Source organism: Vollenhovia emeryi, unplaced genomic scaffold (assembly GCF_000949405.1).
Source record: "Vollenhovia emeryi isolate VEMERY1.0 unplaced genomic scaffold, V.emery_V1.0 DF939235.1, whole genome shotgun sequence".
NCBI lineage: Eukaryota > Metazoa > Arthropoda > Insecta > Hymenoptera > Formicidae > Vollenhovia > Vollenhovia emeryi.
The window spans coordinates 265551-286059 of NW_011967131.1; the positions used below are offsets into that span (position 1 = coordinate 265551).

The 20509-nt window shown below is 36.9% G+C and overlaps 4 protein-coding genes across 7 annotated transcripts; 2 read left to right on the top strand and 2 right to left on the bottom strand.

The window, feature by feature from the left end:
* Positions 1 to 1943: 1943 nt before the first annotated feature.
* Positions 1944 to 9046, bottom strand: LOC105560244 (transcriptional adapter 2B). 2 transcript variants are annotated; one of them, XM_012009177.1, is made up of 10 exons: positions 8808 to 9044; positions 8609 to 8706; positions 6722 to 6781; positions 6491 to 6632; positions 5881 to 6098; positions 5578 to 5807; positions 5251 to 5482; positions 2795 to 2844; positions 2172 to 2508; positions 1944 to 2085 (listed from the first exon to the last, which is right to left on the bottom strand). In XM_012009177.1, the coding sequence occupies exons 1-10, from the start codon at positions 8812 to 8814 to the stop codon at positions 1984 to 1986; spliced, it is 1476 nt and encodes a 491-aa protein (XP_011864567.1). In that variant the 5' UTR covers positions 8815 to 9044; the 3' UTR covers positions 1944 to 1983. The 2 variants fall into 2 exon arrangements, with proteins under 2 accessions (XP_011864567.1, XP_011864568.1); XM_012009178.1 differs by lacking the exon at positions 1944 to 2085 and having other exon boundaries at positions 2300 to 2508; positions 2795 to 2884; positions 8808 to 9046.
* LOC105560243 lies at positions 8926 to 10682 on the top strand. The gene is made up of 2 exons (XM_012009176.1): positions 8926 to 9216; positions 10380 to 10682. Exons 1-2 carry the CDS (start codon positions 8932 to 8934, stop codon positions 10497 to 10499), a joined length of 405 nt encoding a protein of 134 aa, XP_011864566.1. The 5' UTR covers positions 8926 to 8931; the 3' UTR covers positions 10500 to 10682.
* A 91-nt stretch (positions 10683 to 10773) lies between these two features.
* On the bottom strand, positions 10774 to 17038 carry LOC105560245 (probable Dol-P-Man:Man(7)GlcNAc(2)-PP-Dol alpha-1,6-mannosyltransferase). The gene is made up of 9 exons (XM_012009179.1): positions 16690 to 17038; positions 15783 to 15915; positions 15531 to 15704; positions 15238 to 15391; positions 14795 to 14939; positions 14281 to 14507; positions 13677 to 13925; positions 12005 to 13586; positions 10774 to 11395 (listed from the first exon to the last, which is right to left on the bottom strand). Exons 1-9 carry the CDS (start codon positions 16813 to 16815, stop codon positions 11324 to 11326), a joined length of 2862 nt encoding a protein of 953 aa, XP_011864569.1. The 5' UTR covers positions 16816 to 17038; the 3' UTR covers positions 10774 to 11323.
* Positions 17039 to 17715: 677 nt separating this feature from the next.
* Positions 17716 to 20450, top strand: LOC105560247 (pseudouridine-5'-phosphatase-like). Of its 3 annotated transcripts, none has more exons than XM_012009182.1 (5): positions 17716 to 17906; positions 19268 to 19493; positions 19569 to 19787; positions 19886 to 20118; positions 20248 to 20450. In XM_012009182.1, exons 2-5 carry the CDS (start codon positions 19430 to 19432, stop codon positions 20425 to 20427), a joined length of 696 nt encoding a protein of 231 aa, XP_011864572.1. In that variant the 5' UTR covers positions 17716 to 17906; positions 19268 to 19429; the 3' UTR covers positions 20428 to 20450. The 3 variants fall into 3 exon arrangements, with proteins under 3 accessions (XP_011864572.1, XP_011864573.1, XP_011864571.1); XM_012009183.1 differs by having other exon boundaries at positions 19338 to 19493; XM_012009181.1 differs by lacking the exon at positions 17716 to 17906 and having other exon boundaries at positions 18215 to 19493.
* The last annotated feature ends 59 nt before the right edge of the window (positions 20451 to 20509 follow it).

The following is a 20509-nucleotide window of genomic DNA, read 5'->3' on the forward strand; positions in this document are numbered from 1 at the left end:
CTCTTTGCACACACATTCGCACACGTATACCTAGAGAAAGTCTGGATAGAATTTGTCTATCTACTTAAACCTGAGTAGGTCTTTACTAATTATGTACAAATAGATAGGCTCTCTTTTATTTACACAATTAGGACCTATATATACACTTCAATGTGTCCCTCTATTTAGACTTACATATACAATTTTAATAAGCGTGAAAATTTCGGGGACAATTGATTTAAATAATATTTAACATTATCGCACGGCCACGAAATTTCTAATTTATTGTACTTTATATGTAATATAAAAGCATACACATTATATATTCCAAAAACCGTGCTCGTGTTATACCTTACGTTTAATAAAATAAAAACCGCAAATTGTTCATATTGGTCGCCCAAGAGATAAACCGCGAACCGGATCTCTCCGACACCGAAATTGTTTTCCAAAATATTCAAGGAGAGTCATTTAAATTTTTTAATTTTTATTTACATGAAAAATAAAATATAAATCGATACATTGTTTTTCTTTTGAATGAAATAAATCAAAATAGGACAAAAATAAAGATGGTTACTTTCAATAATTTCTATATACTTTGTGTGTACCACTTTGAAACGAATGTTTTTTTTTATCGAGGCAACTTTCGTGATACCACAAAATTTAACACGCACGTATCAGCAACTAAAAAGTCATTTTCGCGAATTTTTAACTTTAGTGATAGGAAATAATTACATTCTCAAAGCGTCTGTGTCTATTTCGTTGCCAAAAATTTAGTTTAAAATGTTATCAGAATAATAATGATAAAGGCGACACTCTATATGCCACAAAATTATATAATTCTCTATGTTTTAAAATATATCGTTAAAATATTCCCTTGTTATATGTACAAATACTATACACAAATTATCTAATATATTACATCTTACAGTAATTGAATATACGAATGTTTGTATCATTCTTCGTCAATAAGGAATTTTTTCAAACCAAATAAAGGAATCAATCATTAGATTGTATAAATTTACATACAATATTATATAATCATGGTTTGCATGGTATGCATGTGTATTATAACATTAATTACATGGATTGTCAGTCGATTTATCAAGATTTTATCATTCTATCTTTCTAGTGAAATAAGTAATTTCTTCTCTATATCATTAGCCTTCGTTCATATACATATGTGTGTATATGTATCAATACTTTAATAGTAATGTCTAACTAATAAAGAAAATTATAATACAATAGTTAATTTCAATAATTTCATTAAATTATATGGACTTTAAAAGTTTCAATATATCTTATATATTTTGTATCCAGTTATTTTATAATTAAAAACCTAAGATACATAAAAATAATATCGAAATTTCCTTATTGCCGAATATGATAACATTCAAAACAGAAAAGAGTGCGCAACGGACATTATTTACACACGGAAATAACACAGTGGAAGAATTAATTGAGCAATACGTTCAATGGCTCTACGTAGGCAGTGTTAAGAGATTCTTTCAAACAGCATTTAATTAGAAATGATAAGCAGATAGAATATGATAAGGACCGATTCTTTTAACATTTGTCGCAAGTAATTAAATTTTGTATTACTTTCGATATTTATAGGCAACCTAACAAAAGCTAATATAAAAGAAAAACAGAGAAGCAATTGAATGAAACAATTGCCAATATTTTGTAATCATAGAATCGGCCTGAACTCATTGCCAGATTATCACAGAAACGCATAAATTGCGTTCCGATTATGAATCTATCTGATCCTACGTTGTGAACAATACAAATCACGTTATCTCATAGCACTATCCCTGTGTAAAAGGATCAGCAACAATGCAACTACTACAACATGCACGCATGCGTTTTTCTTCCATTTCTCTTTTTATCTGTCTTACATTTAACTAAATCAGACTTAAAAATTTTAGTTATAGATCTAAGACTTAGCCTTACAAGATAAGAGGTGACTTAGAATGGCAAAATAGTCGTAAATTTTAATACGTTTGATCAATTGGCTGTGATCCAACCGTTAGTTACAAGGTAATGAAGAATTTTGCTTTCTGGTTCTGATTGAGGTACAATACTCGATCTCCTATTACCGTAATATTCCTGTGGCATTAAAAATACGATATTAGCAAATTATATATTACAATAATAACAACAACGGCAAATTATAATCGACGCTCATCACTTACTTGTAATAACAATGTCTTTTGCGTCAAATACTGAGTCGGTTTTAGATCAAGTTGAATACATAAGGATTTTTCTTGTTTCGTTAAAAGATGGGACGCATCCTCCAATTCTATATCTCTCTCCGAGATAGAAGTGCTACCACCGCTGTAACTTTTTTCTTGTGAGGAGTTGGGGCTGGAAGTTGATTGATTGGAAGTGTTTGGATTGCTATCCGACTCCGCCCACTGATTGGCCGGAGTCGTCATCCGATTGTGACTGGTTTGACTGACTGTGGAGCTGGCCAAGTCTTGCTTTACAGTGTATTTTCGGTCGATGGAAGAGTAACTTCTTTCTTCTTCTCTATAAAGAAAACAGAAAGAAAATGCGCACAATTCCTTTAGCCACACAAAGTACTTAATTCTATGATTGTAAAAGTTTATATCTAAGATATTGTAACATACTATTGCTGCAACTTGAAAAGAAGCTTTGCATAACAATGCTCAACAGAAACAATAAAGCATACAAAATTTTCCTTGAATATATAAACACAAATTAGGCAAAGATATGCGTGATGAGAACGATGAGGATATTTATAAATTCCTCAATACATAATATAACATTTAACCCTACGAATATGATCTCTCACCTTCTTTTTGAGGTGCTGCGGTGTATTGGTGTGGACGGCCCACTGCTGCCCTAAGTGAAATGCAAACTGATACAATCTGTTCAGAAATGCCTGGCAACACGCATCACAAACAGTAGAATTAGTTAAAAAGAAGCAAAAGCTAGTGTATATAATATATTAAGGATTTAAATTCTTTTCTTTATCTTTATTGTACATACAAATGTACGAACACAAGAAAAACTAAATATATGGGGACAATTACATATTTCGAAAAATTCTTTTCACATATTCATTACAATTTCATATACGAAAATATGTGTAAAATTTATTACAAAGAAAGATAATGGAATTATTGGGTGATTGCATATGAAACCGCCCGTTGGCAATAAATGGCGTTAGATACACTATTTCTTCGAATTGAAAGCTGGCAATACACATGATGACAGGTCTATAGAATCCACGCCACAGTGGGGCCATTTCTGCAACGCGTTAACGTCGCCTATTTTGAACATGCTCCATCGAGTACAACGTGCAAAGAGTGGTTTCGCCGCTTCCAAAGTGGTGATTTCTCTATGGACAAGGACCGCGGAAACCACCCAAAAAATTTGAGAACTGCTGAAACCGTCGGAAATCACTGGAGATCGTTATCGACTGCAAGTGATCCGTTTGAAGCGAGCTCTGAGAAAAAAAGAGCCAGAATGGAACAATCGCCACAACAAGTTGCTTTTGCAGCACAACGCCAGGCCGAATGTTGCTCAACCAGTCAAGAAATACTTAGAAGGAGTGAACGGGAAATGCTATTCCATCCGCCGCCGTATTCCCCAGGTATCGCTCCCTCTGATTACCATTTGTTCCGGTCGATGCAGTCAGCGCTAACGGCACAGCACTTCACCTCGTACGAAAGAATTAAAAAATAGCTGAATGACTGGATTGTTTCCAAAGAACAAATTCTTCATGCGTGGAATCCGATTATTGCCCGAAAGATGGGCCAAGGTTGTATGTTCCGATGGGCAATACTTAGAATAAACCAGTTCGTCGATTTGCTATCAAATCACTGTCTTTTCGCTCAAAAGTGGGCGGTTTCATATGCACTACTCAATAGAATAAAATTGATATATATATATATATAATATATGAATATATTAATAATACAAGATGAGGAAAAAATACCGGGACTCCGAAATATTTCGAAAAATATAATTTTTATGAAAAAATGTTTCAGACAAAAGTTGTAGGGCTTCAAGTAATGCATTACAAGTCAATATCAGTATGATCTTGAATAGCGTTGTCAAGGTCACATGAAGGTCATCTTATTTATTAAATGAAACCCCCTATTTTCCATAACATATTCTTATAGCTTATCTCGAGAATTTTCCAAAACACTTTAATTAAGTTATCTTTCATTAAGTACTTTTCAAGTTACAAGACTTATATTTTTGTAGCACTTCTTAAGTGAGCAATTTTGAAGTTATCGAGCTTTTTATGGTAAGAGCTTGAACAGAATGGTTGTCTTATACCCTTAAGACAGCCTTAAAACAATGTTTTATGTTTTGAGCCCTTGGCTTGAGGTAACGCACAATAACTGTCTTATGTCTTAAGAGTACAAGTTCTGCTCAGGCCCCAAGATGTCTACTAGCTCACAAAGGCGAGATCGCCAATTGTCCAGCCAACTAAGGCGAGACGAGAAAGTCGAAATCGCGTAAGTCTCCTAGTGACATAAGTGACATGCTTGGAAGCTTCACGCGGTGCACTTTAGATAATACTAATGCCGGCAGTACTGTAACTTTCAAGTCTTGCAACTCGGAAAGTACTTAATGAAAAATAACTTAATTGTTTAGGAAAGTTCTCGAGATAAGCTATAAGAATATATAATGGAAAATAGGGGGTTCCATTTAAAAAATTTAAGATAATCTTCACGTTACCTTGCCAGCGCTATTCAAGGTCATACTGATATTGCTATGTAGTGCGTTACTTGAAGCTCTACAACTTTTGTCTAAAACATTTATTCATAAAAATTATATATTTCGAAATATTTCGGGATCCCGGTATTTTTTCCTCACCCTGTATATCTTGTTACGGAGGTAAATGGTAGATTCACACATACATATAGAAGACACAAATTCAAAATAAAGATTAGATATCTATTGTGTTGTAAATAAACACTGACAATTAAAAGTTAAATATGTATAACGCACACAAAAGTATAAATATGGTATAACAGTTAATAAGAAGCACATCAGCATTGCCGCGTAATATCACTTTTTAACTGATATATGTGTCTCATAATGTCATACATTGATATGTACTCAGCTTTAGCATGCGCTAGCATTTAGTAAAAGACTACGATCATACTTTCGTTATGTAAATATGACTAGCTTTTACGAATGCACATATATAAAAGTGAAATATAAAATAACTTCCATCCTACGTTCACAGTGTCACAACAAGATGTTATAAAAATAGAAATGCATACTTACAGATTTTTTTTCAGTCCAATGATCCACTGTATCGTTTTGTCTCTGAGTTTGCGCAAGAACCTGCTCGAAATGAGCGCATTCCTCGTGTCTCGTAATGCCGTTCTCGCGATATCGATAAAGCTCCGAGAGCCGTAAGCGCAATTCTCTCTCCCTCTCGAGATTTGTTAGGAACTGTTCGTGCTCTTGTGCTGTGTAAAACTGTGCGAATACACGCATTCTGTCCCTAAATTCTCTGTATTAAATAAACAAAATGCTTAATACGTTGAACGAGCAAAGGACATGAGATGCCCAAGTATTTCGAGAAACATTAATGTTTAAGAATCATACTTTTCTTCTTTCGTCCATTTTTTCTTCATTCCTTTGTCTTTCCTGGATGATGCGAAAAAAGCGGACACAAGCTGGTAATCTCTTACGACGCGTTTTCGTCTGGCTCGCTCTCTGAGATTACTGGTGTACATATCAACTTGTGCCAATTTAAGTGCAATATCAAGATCGTCATCTTCGGTAGGGTTCAGGAACAATGAAGAAACGAGAGACTCGGCCTCATGATTGTAATCCTGAAAAAAATGCAATTATTAAATTACACTTGTAAGAAAAATCAGGTGAGATGTTAGAGATGTTCGATTTTACTCTCTCAAAATCATCTCGTTGGGGCATGTAACCCAGTTGCGCGGCCTCTTCCGGGGTGATGTCCAATGGTGGTAATCTGGATGTGAGGTCAGGCGATAGAGGGCCATGATCGGACTTTGTTTGATCCGTAAGATTTGGTACGTAGCTATCCGTGGGTGGCCACGTGTGCTTTCCGATATTGCCATTGAGATACCTAGCGATATACTCCTCTTTCGCTTCTGCAATGATAAAATTCCGATGTAACGACAAGATGCCAGATGACTAGAACAATTGCCTGTCGAGCAAAAGATCCTGGATACCTATCTGGAAATGTTCGGAATTGTTCAATTATTTGTTAGATTTCTATTGTTTTCTAGGGGAAACTGAATAATTCCGAGCGAAATCCATTCCGAACATTTCCATGATAGGTATGCAAGTTCCATTCCCGGATCTGCCATTCCACACAAACGAGAAATTTAGTAGAAAGAAAGCATGTATTTAATCCAACGGCAATTGGAAATTGCGGTTCTACTTTAGAAAAATCAACTATAAATTTAGAACCGCAATTTCCAATTGCCGTATGATTCTCTAAGTTTCTCAAGGTGCTCAAAGAGCGTGCCAGACAAATTACCTTCTGACGTACGCGTCTCGATATGTTTACTGATGTCTTCCCAGTTTCCGAAGCCAAACTGTTCGATAGCGTCCAGAAGCCTCAGCTGTTCTTTGGCTGTCCAATTGCCACGGCCGTTGAATATGCTGATCGTACCAGAATCCTAAGTGGATTTGTGCACGAGTATATTAATACCAGCACTTTTGCAACGTGTAAGTTTCAAAATTGCCTTTGTTCGCATTCAGTACGTACCATAAATTGATAGGCATGATTATTTTTATGTTTACCAATTTCAGCACCGGCAGAAAAACACTGAAAGCAATTTACAAAGTTAACACACCTCCCAATTAATTAATAGGCATTGTCAATTAATATTTACACATATATCCAATTTTGTAAATATATTTGCCATATAAATCAATTTGAAACTTAAACGCCATTTAGGACCTGGCACAGGTGATGGCCATTAAATTACTAATAGCGAATTCGGTTGGTGCGCACCGAGTGCACACTAAGCCTTGTTTACAGTCAATTCTTACATTTGAAGATCATCTTAGATACATCTTGCAATATTTCTTATCCAGAAAAATGGTCTGTACCACGTTTACACTGATGACTTTTTGACTAAGTACTCTTTCAACGTGTGTTTAAGACAAAGTTAAATATAAGAACTGACTGTAAACAAGCCTTGGTGCGCACTAGTGCAAGCAACCGAATTCGTTATAAGTGAATCCATATATCGTCTTTTCCCACCCTGTACTGCGCGCCGTTACTTTCCGGACATGCAACACAGATTTCCCCTTGGTGGGATCATTATCGTCAGTGAATTCACGTGTTCTAAAAATCGCTCAACGATTTTTGTAATTTCAATAGGGAAAAGGGTAAATTAATAACGCTATGTAGAGCATTAAAATTAAATTAGAACAATGTACAAAAATTGTTCAGCGATTTTTAGAACACGTGAATTCACTGACGATAATGATCCCACTTCGGGGAAAACTGTGTTATATGTCCGGAAAGTAACGGCGCGCAGTACAGGGTGGGAGAAGACGGTATATGGATTCATTTGGTAATTTAATGGCCACCACCTATGCCAGGTCCTAAATGGCGTTTAAGTTTCAAATTGATTTATATCTGAAAAGGACCGAGTTAAAAATTAGTTGTTGTTTATATCTGTCATATATTAATGTCCTTTTAAATACCAAATCTATATATGCATCTTCCATTCATATACGTACAATTTACACGAAAACAGATTTAAATCACATAAATTTGCCATTTCTTGCGGAAAAAACTTTGATCCAGTTTACGCCGAGCATTTGATAGACGTACTAAGGATGCGTTCGAGTGCTCACTATCAGCGCTAAAGTAGCGCTACTTTAGCGCTGATAGCGAGCACTCGAACGCACCCTAAAGTCGTGCACGATATAAATGCACATGGATTACTTAAGTGCGCTTTGGTCTGGTACTCTTGTATCAAGTTGATACGCGTATCAAAAAATTCTAGCGCATTGTGAACGCTTGAGTCGCTTAGTTTGCATATTATTGTTAAATTCAGATTGGATACATCCAGTGGCACTACCGTTCGGTTTGCAGTAGAACTTTATCTGAAATTTTACTAAAAATTTAACCGGACCTGTGTTAAAATAAATCGGTATAAACAAGGACGTATCAAATGTTTCATCCGCACCAACTTGATGCGCGTACCAATTGATGTAACGGTGTAAACTAGGTCATTGAAAGTAAAATATAATTGTTAAAGCATCCGTTAAAATTGTAATATCCAAATTTCACAGCGTCACAATTTAAAATATCCGCCAATACGCCCACGTGCGTCGAGGTAATCTCAATTTCATTCATAGGTTCGCGAATAGAATAAAAGATGTTAAAAAGGGGGGAGGGGGATAGGGAGAGAAGTGGAGGGCGAAAAACGTGGAAATGTAAGGAACGGTCTTGCAAAGGGACCGGTTGAGACAACGCGAAAAGAGTGAGGTAAAAGGCGGACGGACGAGGAGAAAGGAAGAAAAACGGGAGGGAAAACTGGATCAGGGAGACGGAAAAGTCGAAGAAAGAAGGAGAAAAGGGAGGGAGGCGAGGCTGTCACGTGATACAAAATGGTCGTCCGAACGGTCAACCCACCTGCAAGCAAAGGTCGAATTCGGGGCAGTCGATGCATTTGACGCGTAGGCCCGCGATGTCCTCCTGGCAATAGGTGCAATTGTACTTGGCGTACAGATCTGAAATGCAAAGCACATAACAATGTAGGAGGACGGCGACACAACGGCGAGGGGGAGAGCGGGCGCAGAAGGGTCGCTCGACCCCGACACGGAATACGCACCCGCCATTATTGTCCCGCTGGATCCTTCCAGAGCAGATTCGGATGACGTCACCGCATACCATCGGGCCAGCGAGTTTCACGCTATCACGAGGTGTCGGGACGAGGTGTCGCCGCCGCGATCGTCATGCTTTCCGCCGGCGTACAAGTCCGCGCGAGAACGCCGCGAGATCGCGACGCGTTTTCGCTCCCCCTGCGAAGCTCTCCGTTCCCCGTTCCCCGTACAGGCGTGAGCGAGCCGCAAGAACGCCAACCGAAAAAAAGGGCAGGTAGGGTCGTGTTTACGACTGTTGCGTCGCGCGACGAGTACGCATGCGCCGGGCGTCACTCAGCTGCTCGCGCGCCACTACCCACGCCCAAGAAGAGACTCGAGACCGACGAGACCGCGGAAGACTCAACTCCAGTGGTGGGGGTAGGTCAAGTTCTAGCTTCGAGAAATGTGTGGCCAATCAACTTGCAGCTCTTCCGTAAGAGATGCAAGTTGATTGGCTACACATTTTTCAAAACTAGAACTTTGACACAGTTCTTGGATCGTGGACACGAGACTTTAAAGAGGCTAATATGGGCTCTGTGATTGGTTAAAAACACATTAAGAGTATATTTAAGATGATCTTAAATATAAGAATGAACTATGAATACCAGCCCTAGAGTCGGTATTCGTAGTCAGATCTTGTATTCGCGATTATTTGTCTACATTTGACCGGAAAATAACGTTTTTTTCAAATAATTTTAATTGCAATCATTTGTATTTCGTATGAAGATATTTGAAGTGCAATTGAAAGAGTTTGTGAGTCATTCGTTTATTTGTAATTAATTATTTTTTCTACTCCGTATTTAGCCGGAGGATAGACAATTAAATAAAGTTTTATTTTATGGAATCGTTTATATGTTATGTGGAGAGTTATAAAGTATCGTTGAAAAGGTTCGTGAGTGATTTAAATAATTTTATTTAAATATTTATTAACTCAATAGCCGAAATAAAAAGTGCTTTTTTTCTAAACTTTTGGTTTCTTAGCAACCGATAAAAAATGAAAAATAAGACTGTTAAAATTATTTATTTATTTTATTTGTCAATAAAGCATGATTTTGAACGGAGTTGCTGAGCGCAAAGTCAGGAAAATGTTCGTGGGGAATGTGCGTAAAGTAATATTCAGAAATCAATTATTCTTAATAGAGTATGTCACATTAAACATTATGATTAACTCCACGCACTCAGTACGAATCATTGCTGTACGAACGAATCGTGGATATATATTGGAAATCATTAAAAAGAAATCTTCAATGTTATAATAGTCGCAATTAAATTGTATTGTTGGATTAGTGCGAAAAATATATATATCGTGTGCCTATTAAATAAAATTGGAAGCGCAATTACGTAGTTTTGAAATAACTTTCATTAATTAAAATAAAGTAGTATACCTTTTCTACAATTCCAAAAAAAATCGAGTTTACGTAAAGCATAATTTGATTGATATAAAGAAGAATTAGCCCAAAGATAGCGGTGTCAATCTAATACATCGATAAAGGATATTGAATTTTGAGAAAACATTGAAAACTCAATTTAACTCATTTCAGATACAACGTGTGTACGCTGCTGCATTATTACGAAGATCGTTTTGTACAAACCAACCGCTTGCAGAGTGCAACAAAGCATTCGAGAAATTTAAATTAAAGCAAGCAAAGATGCAGGTATAACTTTATTCAAAGCGATCTTAAAAGCTTGACTTAAGAATTGCAAGCATCGTTTATTCCACTAGTGCGACGACGGGCTTCCAGTCTACTTAAAGGGTGGCTTGCGCGATAAAGTGCTGTTTAACGTGACGCTAGTTATGCTCTTGTTTAACACAATCCTATCAGTCTGCGCAATTAAGGAGCTCCTAAGAAGATCCTAATTTCATGCGTATCAAAGCTTAGAAGTTTCGGCATTTTATTTGGGATACCTTATGTGGGACTTGTGTAAACCAGAATATTAAACAACTTCACTTTATGTAAAACATCAATACATCTGGTATATTACGCACACATTCAAACATACACACGCGACTGCATGTGTCATGCTTACACATGTATATATATATATATTTAATACCGCTCCTATTAACTTTGGAAGAAATTTAATAAGGCACTCGATTACTCTGTAGATGTCCATATGGAAATTAATCTTCAGTCTGTTAAATTGTATGATGAATCCCGTGGAACGTAGACATTTACAATTTATTTTATTTAAAATTTGACGTTTGGTTTGCTACAAGCGTGATATCAAAATCGGGAATTGCTACATTTCTTCATACTAAAATGCAGACGTAAAAAGCAAAATAATAATACAACTTATATGTATATACAGGGTGTCATTGAATATTGGGGACTTTTTTGGTGTGCAGGTAGAGCGGACTAGACCGAGTCGAAAAGTCCTGTACCATTTTGCAATTTTCGCAATAGATAACAAGTAATTAATTATTCAAAATTGTCGTCCATGCTCTGTCGTCCTCGACCCATCCATCTGTCCGGATATCGCGCGTTTAAAAATCCACGTACTTGCCGGGAGAAATGCGCAGGAACCCCGTCACGCTCGAATTGGGAGGTGGGCCGGGCTAAAACGACAATTTTGAATAATTAATTACTAGTTATCTATTGCGAAAATTGCAAAATGGTACAGGACTTTTCGACTCGGTCTAGTCCGCTCTACCTGCACACCAAAAAAGTCCCCAATATTCAATGACACCCTGTATATACATATATGTTCATAATTATAATTTAAAACATAATAAAGAAAAATATAATTATAAATAAAGTCAAAATGACTATAAAATATATTCCTACTGTACATAGATTAATGTATTTTATATTGATTTGCGCTCCATAAAGATTCGATCATATTTCGTATGAATGTAGTATGAAAAATTGTAAAACATTTTTTCAAACTATTTTTGCACTATCGTCATTATCGCATGTAAGTTTAGGAAAGTTATTTTATGCTTTCCATACTGATGCATGAGCACATATTAAAAAATACAATATTTTTGAATATCACAGAAAAACGTATGTACAAATGTTACAATATTACACCATTGTTCCGTAACATTTAATGAAGTTACTCTCATGAAACATTAATTAAAAAAGTTTCATATAATTTATTTTCTACTTTTAGTATTTTTCTGTGAACTTTCTTTTCCATTGGTATTTATGTTATTTGAACTTACATTAGTCTCATCCGCGATCGATTTTCTTTGACTTTCTGATATATCATGCAAGTTGGATGTGTGTTCCTTTGGCGTAGCTTTTTTTCTTCGTTGTATTAAAGCCTTTAGAGCGTCACTGAATTGTAATAATGTTTCAGCGATTGGCCGTTTCATATAATTATTTGCGATTTCATCAAATTGATCGTCCTCCTCCAAAGTTAATTCATGCTTAATGTACTTGAATTGCTCTATTATTTCTTTAAGACTCTCTCTAGCATCTTTTACTATGAATTGATCATTACTTTCTGCAGAATAATCCATTTCCGTTATGCGCGAATCATTCTCAATACGATTTATATCGTTTGTTGATGCCATCGTATCAGTTTCATCGCGTATAAAATCTTTCTCAAATTCCTTAAACTGATTTATTATATTCCTTATGCTTTCTCTTACGTTTATAGAATTGGGTGTTTTGACGCTCTCTTCTTTATCCTTTTCTTGTGAAATTTCTGCCTCGGACAACTCTGCGTCAATTTTATCTTGCGACCTTACAATCTTTTTGGCATCTAGAATATCGTTTTCTTCTTCAGTTTCTTCTAGATTATTTGATTTTGTTACCTTGATTTTATCTTTCGATTGCGTAATTGGCTTCTGTTTACTAAATTCATCATCTTCGGGCTCTTCTTCCATTATTGCTGATTCATCTGTGATTGGTGGTTCTTTTAATTCCTGTTTCAATATTTCTACCTTTTTTAACATTTCCGCTGTAACTCCTTTCTTCTTCATCAGTTTTACCGGAAGTTCTGTATGTTTTCGTTCATCGTTGACTTCTCTTTTCTGTTTAACCTCTAGCATCTTTTCTTGAATCATTTCCTTAACAGTTCTCTTAACACCTTGAATCTCTTGATGTACATTTACACCATTTTTCAATTTTCCCTTAATATTTTCTTCTTCAATCTTTGCTCTTTTATCAAACTTTACGTCACTAATATCGGGAACATCTTTGAAGTTTTCTTGAGAATCAATATTCTCTTTCTTTTTATCTTTTGAATTTATAGATAATTTATTTATATTTTCAACTTCCCGTGTATTTTCCATAGATGTCGTATCATCTACTAAATCACTAAACATTTCTACCTTTTTCTCCATTGTATTATTGCTTTCTTTAGTCTCAAAACCAAAAACATCCGAGAAATCTTGTTCAACAATTTCTTTGGTCTTTTCAAGTTCTTCTATTGATTCCTCACGTTTGTCAACTACTTCGTCTTCAAATAATATGTTTAATTTTTTATTTTCTGCATCATCTACCTCACTTACAAAATTCATCTTTATAGAAGACCTTGATCTTGCTTTATTAGGGTCATATTTGATGTTTGATTTTCTTTTCATAATAAATATACTAGGCTTTGTTTTAATTTTAATAGGTGGTAACAGGTTGTGATTTAACGTTATATGTGAAAATCCGTCGATAGAATCAATAATATCATGAGTTTTTAGATAGGGCTTTATATTCGGGGAATATTTGCTTTTTGCTTCCATCAAGAGATGAGTAAATTGTAGCATTTCAGGATCATCAATAGCGAAGTTCTCTTCTTTTGAGTAACTGTAATATAACGAGTATTCTTCCTATTAAAAAGTACTATAATGCTGAATAGTGTTAGTGAGAAGATAGCATCATTACAAAATGACTTACATCCAAGAAACATTGGCCTGTGTAAATCTTGATACCCCAGTTTGTGCAGTCAATACGTCAATATGCACATGTACCGGCGCGATGGAGTCTCTCTCAAGCCTGTGTAATCTAGTAATTGCCAGACCTCCAGGATAATTAGTACCAGCCACGCAAAGTAAGAACATGGAGAACATAGCATTTAATATAAGATGACTGACGACAATTAACGCTAGAAAACCATTTAATGCCGTTTTTGCTCTGTTTTCCCATCTAATTTCCAACAATAATTTTTACATTATTACATTATATATTCGTATGTAGTTATAAAGATTCATAATCTGAAGCTTAATTTACCATCAGTGACTATAATTTAATCTCTATAACTGTAAATTCTAGAATTCTAGAATTTTATATCATTAAGAAACAAATATACATATATTTAGTTATATTGAAAGCAATCTCATACATTTCTCTTTATATTTCAAGAACAGGAAACTTGTTAATGCTAACGATCGTAATTTTTCGTGATACTCATAAATTAAAACATGTAAAAAATCGGTTTGATAAATTAGAATTACTGATAGAAAATTAATTAAAGCATAACTGAAATGAAACATATACTTACACTCTGTGGCAAGTAGCAGCTGCGCTAATATTCAACAGTGGGAATACGTATATTATAAATCTTAACTCTTTATGTGGTAAAAATGAAAATAATGCGACGAATATGATGGCTGGAACAGTAAGCAGACGGACTCTAGCATCCAAGAATATTCCAAAGGGAATTAGAAAGTACGAAAGTGCTAGTCCTCTTGGCAATGCTGAATAAAAGTACCATAAAAATGGTGATGTCTATTTGTACGTCAAGTTCATTTACATATTTATTTATATACTGAAAGATTATAAATATTTGTTCAAGAATCTCTAATATTTCAGACAATCAAAAGTATCTTTTTGAAAATTTAGCCGATAGTTTGGACCGAGGTTTGGACGTATTATACTCAGAGATTTGAATAACCACTGCTAACCAATTATATTTTATATGATAGATAAAAAGCATTTTTTCCGATGTTACAATTTATCATCCAAGATATTGAGAATCCTTAAACAGAATAGTTTGTTATATCTGAAAAGGATACACCCCATTCGCCGCTCTTGTTAAGAATAGTATTGAAATAAAATACTTCGCCTTCTGGCCACACTAAGCGTCTCCAGAATATTGAATCTGTAGCAATAGTAAGTGCTAAGAACAATACACCAGCTGGAACCGCAATTTTAAGTAGTCTAAAAATTATAAAACATTGTATAATAAGCAGAGCAGCTTGAGAAGAGCATTGTACAACAGCTTAGATATTTTTTAATTGTGTAAAACTGAAACCAGGCTTTTGTCTCGATGAAATTTGAAAATACTTTTATATTAACATATTTAACATAAAATACGGCAATGAAAGATTCGACCCAAACGCTTGCAAACATCTGTGTGGTTTTGCGGGAAACCCCTTGGTGAGTTGAATTAATTCTGTTTGTAATCTTACAGCTATGTTAGGAATCAATGGTTCATGACATAATGACATGTAAATACCTTTGTATAGAAAGTTTCTGCCTCGCTATATCGTATAAAAGGAATAGTCCCAAAAGTACAGCGAGCTCTGCTCTGAATATTATTATTGCTGCGGCCGACGACCAGATGAACAACGCGTGATATTGCCTCAGCCATCCAAATAAGGCCACTAATACTACAATATCGGACCCATTAATTAAACTAACGTGTGGGCGTGTGTGAAATTGCACGAGAAACATTTGAAAATAATAAGGAAACGTGAGCTCCTCAATTAACAGTTGCATACATACGCACAGAAAGTTTGATTCTATTACCTAAAGGCATAGCCATTATATTTGGCAGCGGACGACTAAGATAGTACATAAAATGATACTGCGACACAGTTATGGCCACAAACCACTTTGTAAACTGCGACCCAAAAATGCTTTGTAAAGCGCTCCTGTACAGCTTGAATGCAGTTATTACCAATAGTCCCAATGTCGCTCTTACTAAAAATGAAGAAACGGTGGTCAGCTTTTGATTTTACAAAGATATGTCGAGGTGTATTTAAAAATTATTGAACTTACCCGCATACTGAACAAAAAACTTATTGAGCTTCAGGTAATTGATACCTGCCGCTATTGGTGAGGCAAGACCAGACACAACAATAGGCCCCAGAAAAGAGCGCGGCACGACTCCAGGAAATTCATGATGGTCGTACTGTCAGCGAGAAAAATGACAAGATTATATATTAATTGAAAACACTTTTTCTTTTTGACGATTCCTTAAGCAGGAAAATATATATAGAGTGATTTGACTCGCGATAATATGAAATATATAATATGAATATGAAAGCAACTTGTGCTCACACTGGCTATCTGGGTATAAATATATTTATACCTGTTAGAAAATAGAAAACAATGTATGCTAACTCTTAGTTAACAGTATGTCCGTTCGACGTGTTCTCTCTTTAGCCGTGCACTCAATTACGACAATATGTTAACATTATAGCTAGCTGTACTTAAATCACTCAAACATTACATTCCTAGCGAAGAGCCTAGCATCAGTTGCTGCCATTCTATTTCCATACATTGCTCGAGTATACTGGCTGTCTGGGTGCGTCAACTGAACGTTCTTTCTTTGCAAATACAAGGCATTAACGATCTTCAACGCCTTCTCCTTCGAGTCGTGCGAATGCACATACGCAAACTCCGTATACAAATTGGGGTGTTTGCCAGAAGTGTTTATAGCGGAAAGAAATCGCAGCGATTCGAGTGAAATTTTGGAAATTAGAATCCGAAATGAATTAAGGGCGGCATCAGCTGATCGCGAGTTTATAAATACGCGTGTCTGATACTAAATATAATGCGGCACTTTTTGCGTGCTGGCTGCGACCCGATCGGTCAGCCGGGGACAACGTGCGGTTCGTCAAACAACTCGGGGTTGCCCGTCGGGCCGGGCGAGCGGACGGTCGTTTAACGTTTCAGTCATTACTTGCGTCAAATTGAGGCCGTGATAGAGGATGTCGTGCATCGCCTGCAGATTGAAGCTCTCCTCGACTTTCGTGAACGGACAGTACAGCAGGTGCAACACCGACACCAAGACAACCAGCTGATCCATGATCACCGTTGGCGGTTCACGCGGAGCGTATATTGCCAGTCGACCAACTCTCGGCTCTCGTCATGATAAATGCGACGTGTCGCCGCACAGGGGACTTTTTACTTTCGTTTTCTTCCCAAACACACGGCGTGCCAGCACGACGTTAGCGTACGGCGGCCGCTACGTATACTGTTACAAAACGGAGCAACTCGCGCATGCGTCTCCTCCCGCTCCAAAACTTGATTCATCTCCGGCAGAAGGTCCCCGGAATGCCCATTTTAATTGTATCTGCTCCTTCCTCCGGGAATCTCCCTCTCGTTGAGAATCCAATGTTGCGTAGCTGCGAGCGTCCTGTTTATTGCGGACTCTGAAACCATTATTTATAATGCAATAGAATCAATCGAGTGGAAAATAATGAATTAAGAAGAAGGAACTTTCGACGCAGTACCCGGCCGTTTAAATATTAGGTAGAATATCATCAGATTACATTAGATAGACAGCCATTTCGATGTAAATAAATAAGTCTTATTAATTTACATTAAAATCGCATGTAATCTAATGTAATCCAATTGCATTCTATCTATTGTTTTAAACAGGGCAGCGACAAAATTATCTTTTTTTTATCTTATCACAGAAATAGGAAGCTCGTGATTTGAAATTTTGCTGAAATGTATGTGAAAATCGATAGTTTAACCTTCTTTTTTTCAAAAAGTAACATTTTTTTCAGTTAAATGCAGTGAAAATTTCATGTCTAGTTCTTAAATATTATAACTGATATTTCACACACAGTATTGCATATTAAATTTCATAAGAAAAATTACAATTAGTTTTCAGACGCATTGAACAATTTTTCCAAGAACTTTCCTCTCACTTTTCCCGCCAAAAAAATTCATCCCGCGCAAAATGTTGCTTGCATTCAGTCCAAGATCACGACAGTTCCGGTGACGCTTTTATGCGCGACGTGCGAGAAATCCTGTTACGCAGATTCGCCAACGAAGCAGCAGTGTTGACAACGTACGCGGTGCGTTGATAACGTGCGCTTTTAGCGGCAAAAGCAGCCGGTGCGATTCGGGACTCGCGACAACGTACCGCACGTCGAGTCGCGAATTCAGGTACAACCAGATAGAAAGCTCCTTCCTCTCAGATATTGCCGGGATAATCCGATCGTCTCGTTTGCAATTCCGTTTAATCGCAAGATTTCTCTCCCCCACGATCTCCTGTAAAGGTTACCGGCAAACGGATCGACCGATTATGCTCCTTATTTATGCGCTCTCAAAAGTAGGTTATAAAGAATTGCAGTACGGAGCGCAGTATTGCAAGTGCAACAGAATTCGAGTGTGTAACCACCCGCGTGAAGTTTGCGTCGAGACGTTTCGCCACCCCCTCTCCCTTCAGTCCCTTCCTCCTCTCGCCGCTATAGTCGATACATCCGTAGAGCGGGAACCTTAAAAAATATACAGGGTGTCTGACACAGGAGTACCCCTGCGAAAAATGGTGGTGGTTTCGGTCAGACCGAGAAGGAAAATCGTGTACCATTTTTTACACAATTCGCAATGGTTATCGAATAATTTATTGAGATGGCTGAGCGAATGAGCTACCGCCATTTTTCGTAGGGGTGCTCTTGCGTCGGACACCCTGTTACATACAGGGTGTTCGGAAATTCAAGTCGGAGGCAACAATAAGAATCGCTTTTTGTAAATGAACCTGGGCTCGGAAACGCGTCATCACATTGCTACGGCGTACAGATAGCGCATTGTAGATTAGACTTGAATGTTTTACAATGTTTGTCCTTTCTATACAATTGTAACGTGACAATTGCCTTCGACAAATATTTTCTCCATTTTGACTTGGACATTTAAATATTTCTTACTTATGACAGATTGCATAAGTATTTATATATTTTTTTTTATATGTAGTACTTTTTTTTAAGTATTGCTCATCTGCGCTTTAGAATGAGAAATGCTATGCTGATATACTGCTTTTATTTATCAAAAAATTAAATAAATGTCTACAAGATCAAGAATAGCCTTTCTTTACAATGTTACAAACAAAGCACTTATTTTACTTTTGAATACATCTCTTGCAACACTTGATTAAGAAAGAAATCATTCTCGAAGCAATTTTATTCACACAAACAATAAACTTTGCTTTTGTTTCCCTCATCTTAAAACTGGTCATAAAAGAAATTAAACGTTTGTCTTATTATATAAAATACCAATTTCGGGAGTCTAGGATCGGTATGCATAGTCAAATTTTATATTCAAGACTGTCTTAAGATTATCTTTAGATACTCCATAGACAATGAAATTCTATACAATATCTTTAAATAAACTCAAGACGATCTTGAACATAAGATCCGACTATGAATATTGCCCTAGACGTTAACATGACAAAAATGCATTAATATACAAATAACAGATAGTAAATGAACGATAGTAGAGGAAGGCAGTTAACGTAATAACATGGTTTGCAGCGTTGTCTTCTTTAGGTGCGTTCTGTCACACGATGTGCGTAATGCATCATTTATCCTTGTAATTCACCAGATATTAAGTAAGGAACGCACCCTTTATCGTCGCAGTTGTTGCGCTCAAGACATTAGATTTTTAAGTTTCAACTGAGGATTTAAATTTACAAGATGTCCGTCGACACGTGTAACAAAGTCACGCACTGTATCTTCGATATGGACGGCTTGTTGCTTGGTAAGATATCGAGACCGAACAGATACCTTTCAGATCATTCGATTCGTAATTAGTCCTTATTGTGCTTCACCTCAGATACAGAACATCTGTATACGAAGGCCTTCAACCGTATCACCAATCGTTACGGCAAGGAGTACACGTGGGAGCACAAGGTGCATCTGATGGGTCTCAAGCCCAAGGATGCTATCGAGTGTGTAATTAAAATGTTGGAATTGCCGTTGACAGTGGACGAATTCAAGCAGGAGATTATTGGGATCTACCAGGAGTTGTTTCCACAGACCAATCCCATGCCAGGTAAACGCTCTTACGTCATAACGCATCCTCGAGATCAGATTAAGTTATTTCGTAATTTAGTTCTGATTGAGCTACATGTACAACCCGTTGTGTAACAGGCGCCGTTCGGTTACTTAAGCACCTGAAAGAGAACAACGTTCCGATTGCGTTAGCCACGAGTTCGGACCAAGAAAACTACGAGTTGAAAACCAGACGCTGGCACGATCTCTTCGAGCTCTTCCATCACAAAGTGCTCGCCGGCTCGGATCCCGAGGTCGCACATGGAAAACCAGAACCCGACATATTTCTCACAGCTGCCAAGCGGTTCCTCGACAATCCGGATCCTTCGAAGGTAACACGACTTTCACGGACGGTCAAGTGTAGCTTACAAGATGTCACTTAAATTGAGCATCAGACTCTAATTTCGAGGACCAAGACTAATTGAAATCTAAGAGTCAGTGATCTACAAATTCCCTTTTAGTGTCTGGTCTTCGAAGATGCGCCGAATGGCGTAAAAGCGGCACTTAACGCTGGCATGCAAGTTGTTATGGTGCCGGATCCGATGCTTCCCAAACATTATACGAGTGAGGCAACTTTGGTCTTGGACAGCCTCGAAAAGTTTCAACCGGAGAAGTTCGGATTGCCGCCGTATACGACGTAGCGTGTCCTTCTCTTGGTTTATCGCATGATACAGATTCGTGAACGAGACACACATGCACGAAATCATTTCGTATAAGAATAAT

Excerpts from the sequence above, each read along its gene's own strand:
- LOC105560244 (XM_012009177.1), bottom strand. Across the intron at positions 6,633-6,721 it reads ATCATGCCTATCAATTTATG|GATTCTGGTACGATCAGCAT; the intron begins GTACGTACTGAA and ends AAATCCACTTAG. Across the intron at positions 5,483-5,577 it reads AAATGGACGAAAGAAGAAAA|AGAATTTAGGGACAGAATGC; the intron begins GTATGATTCTTA and ends TATTTAATACAG.
- LOC105560243 (XM_012009176.1), top strand. The coding sequence starts at position 8,932 with ATGCTTTCCGCCGGCGTACAAGTCCGCGCGAGAACGCCGCGAGATCGC. Across the intron at positions 9,217-10,379 it reads ACTCAACTCCAGTGGTGGGG|ATACAACGTGTGTACGCTGC; the intron begins GTAGGTCAAGTT and ends AACTCATTTCAG.
- LOC105560245 (XM_012009179.1), bottom strand. The coding sequence starts at position 16,815 with ATGGATCAGCTGGTTGTCTTGGTGTCGGTGTTGCACCTGCTGTACTGT. Across the intron at positions 14,940-15,237 it reads CAGAAACTTTCTATACAAAG|ACTACTTAAAATTGCGGTTC; the intron begins GTATTTACATGT and ends TATAATTTTTAG. Across the intron at positions 13,926-14,280 it reads GCTGCTACTTGCCACAGAGT|ATGGGAAAACAGAGCAAAAA; the intron begins GTAAGTATATGT and ends GTTGGAAATTAG.
- LOC105560247 (XM_012009182.1), top strand. The coding sequence starts at position 19,430 with ATGTCCGTCGACACGTGTAACAAAGTCACGCACTGTATCTTCGATATG. Across the intron at positions 19,494-19,568 it reads TATGGACGGCTTGTTGCTTG|ATACAGAACATCTGTATACG; the intron begins GTAAGATATCGA and ends GCTTCACCTCAG. Across the intron at positions 20,119-20,247 it reads ACAATCCGGATCCTTCGAAG|TGTCTGGTCTTCGAAGATGC; the intron begins GTAACACGACTT and ends ATTCCCTTTTAG.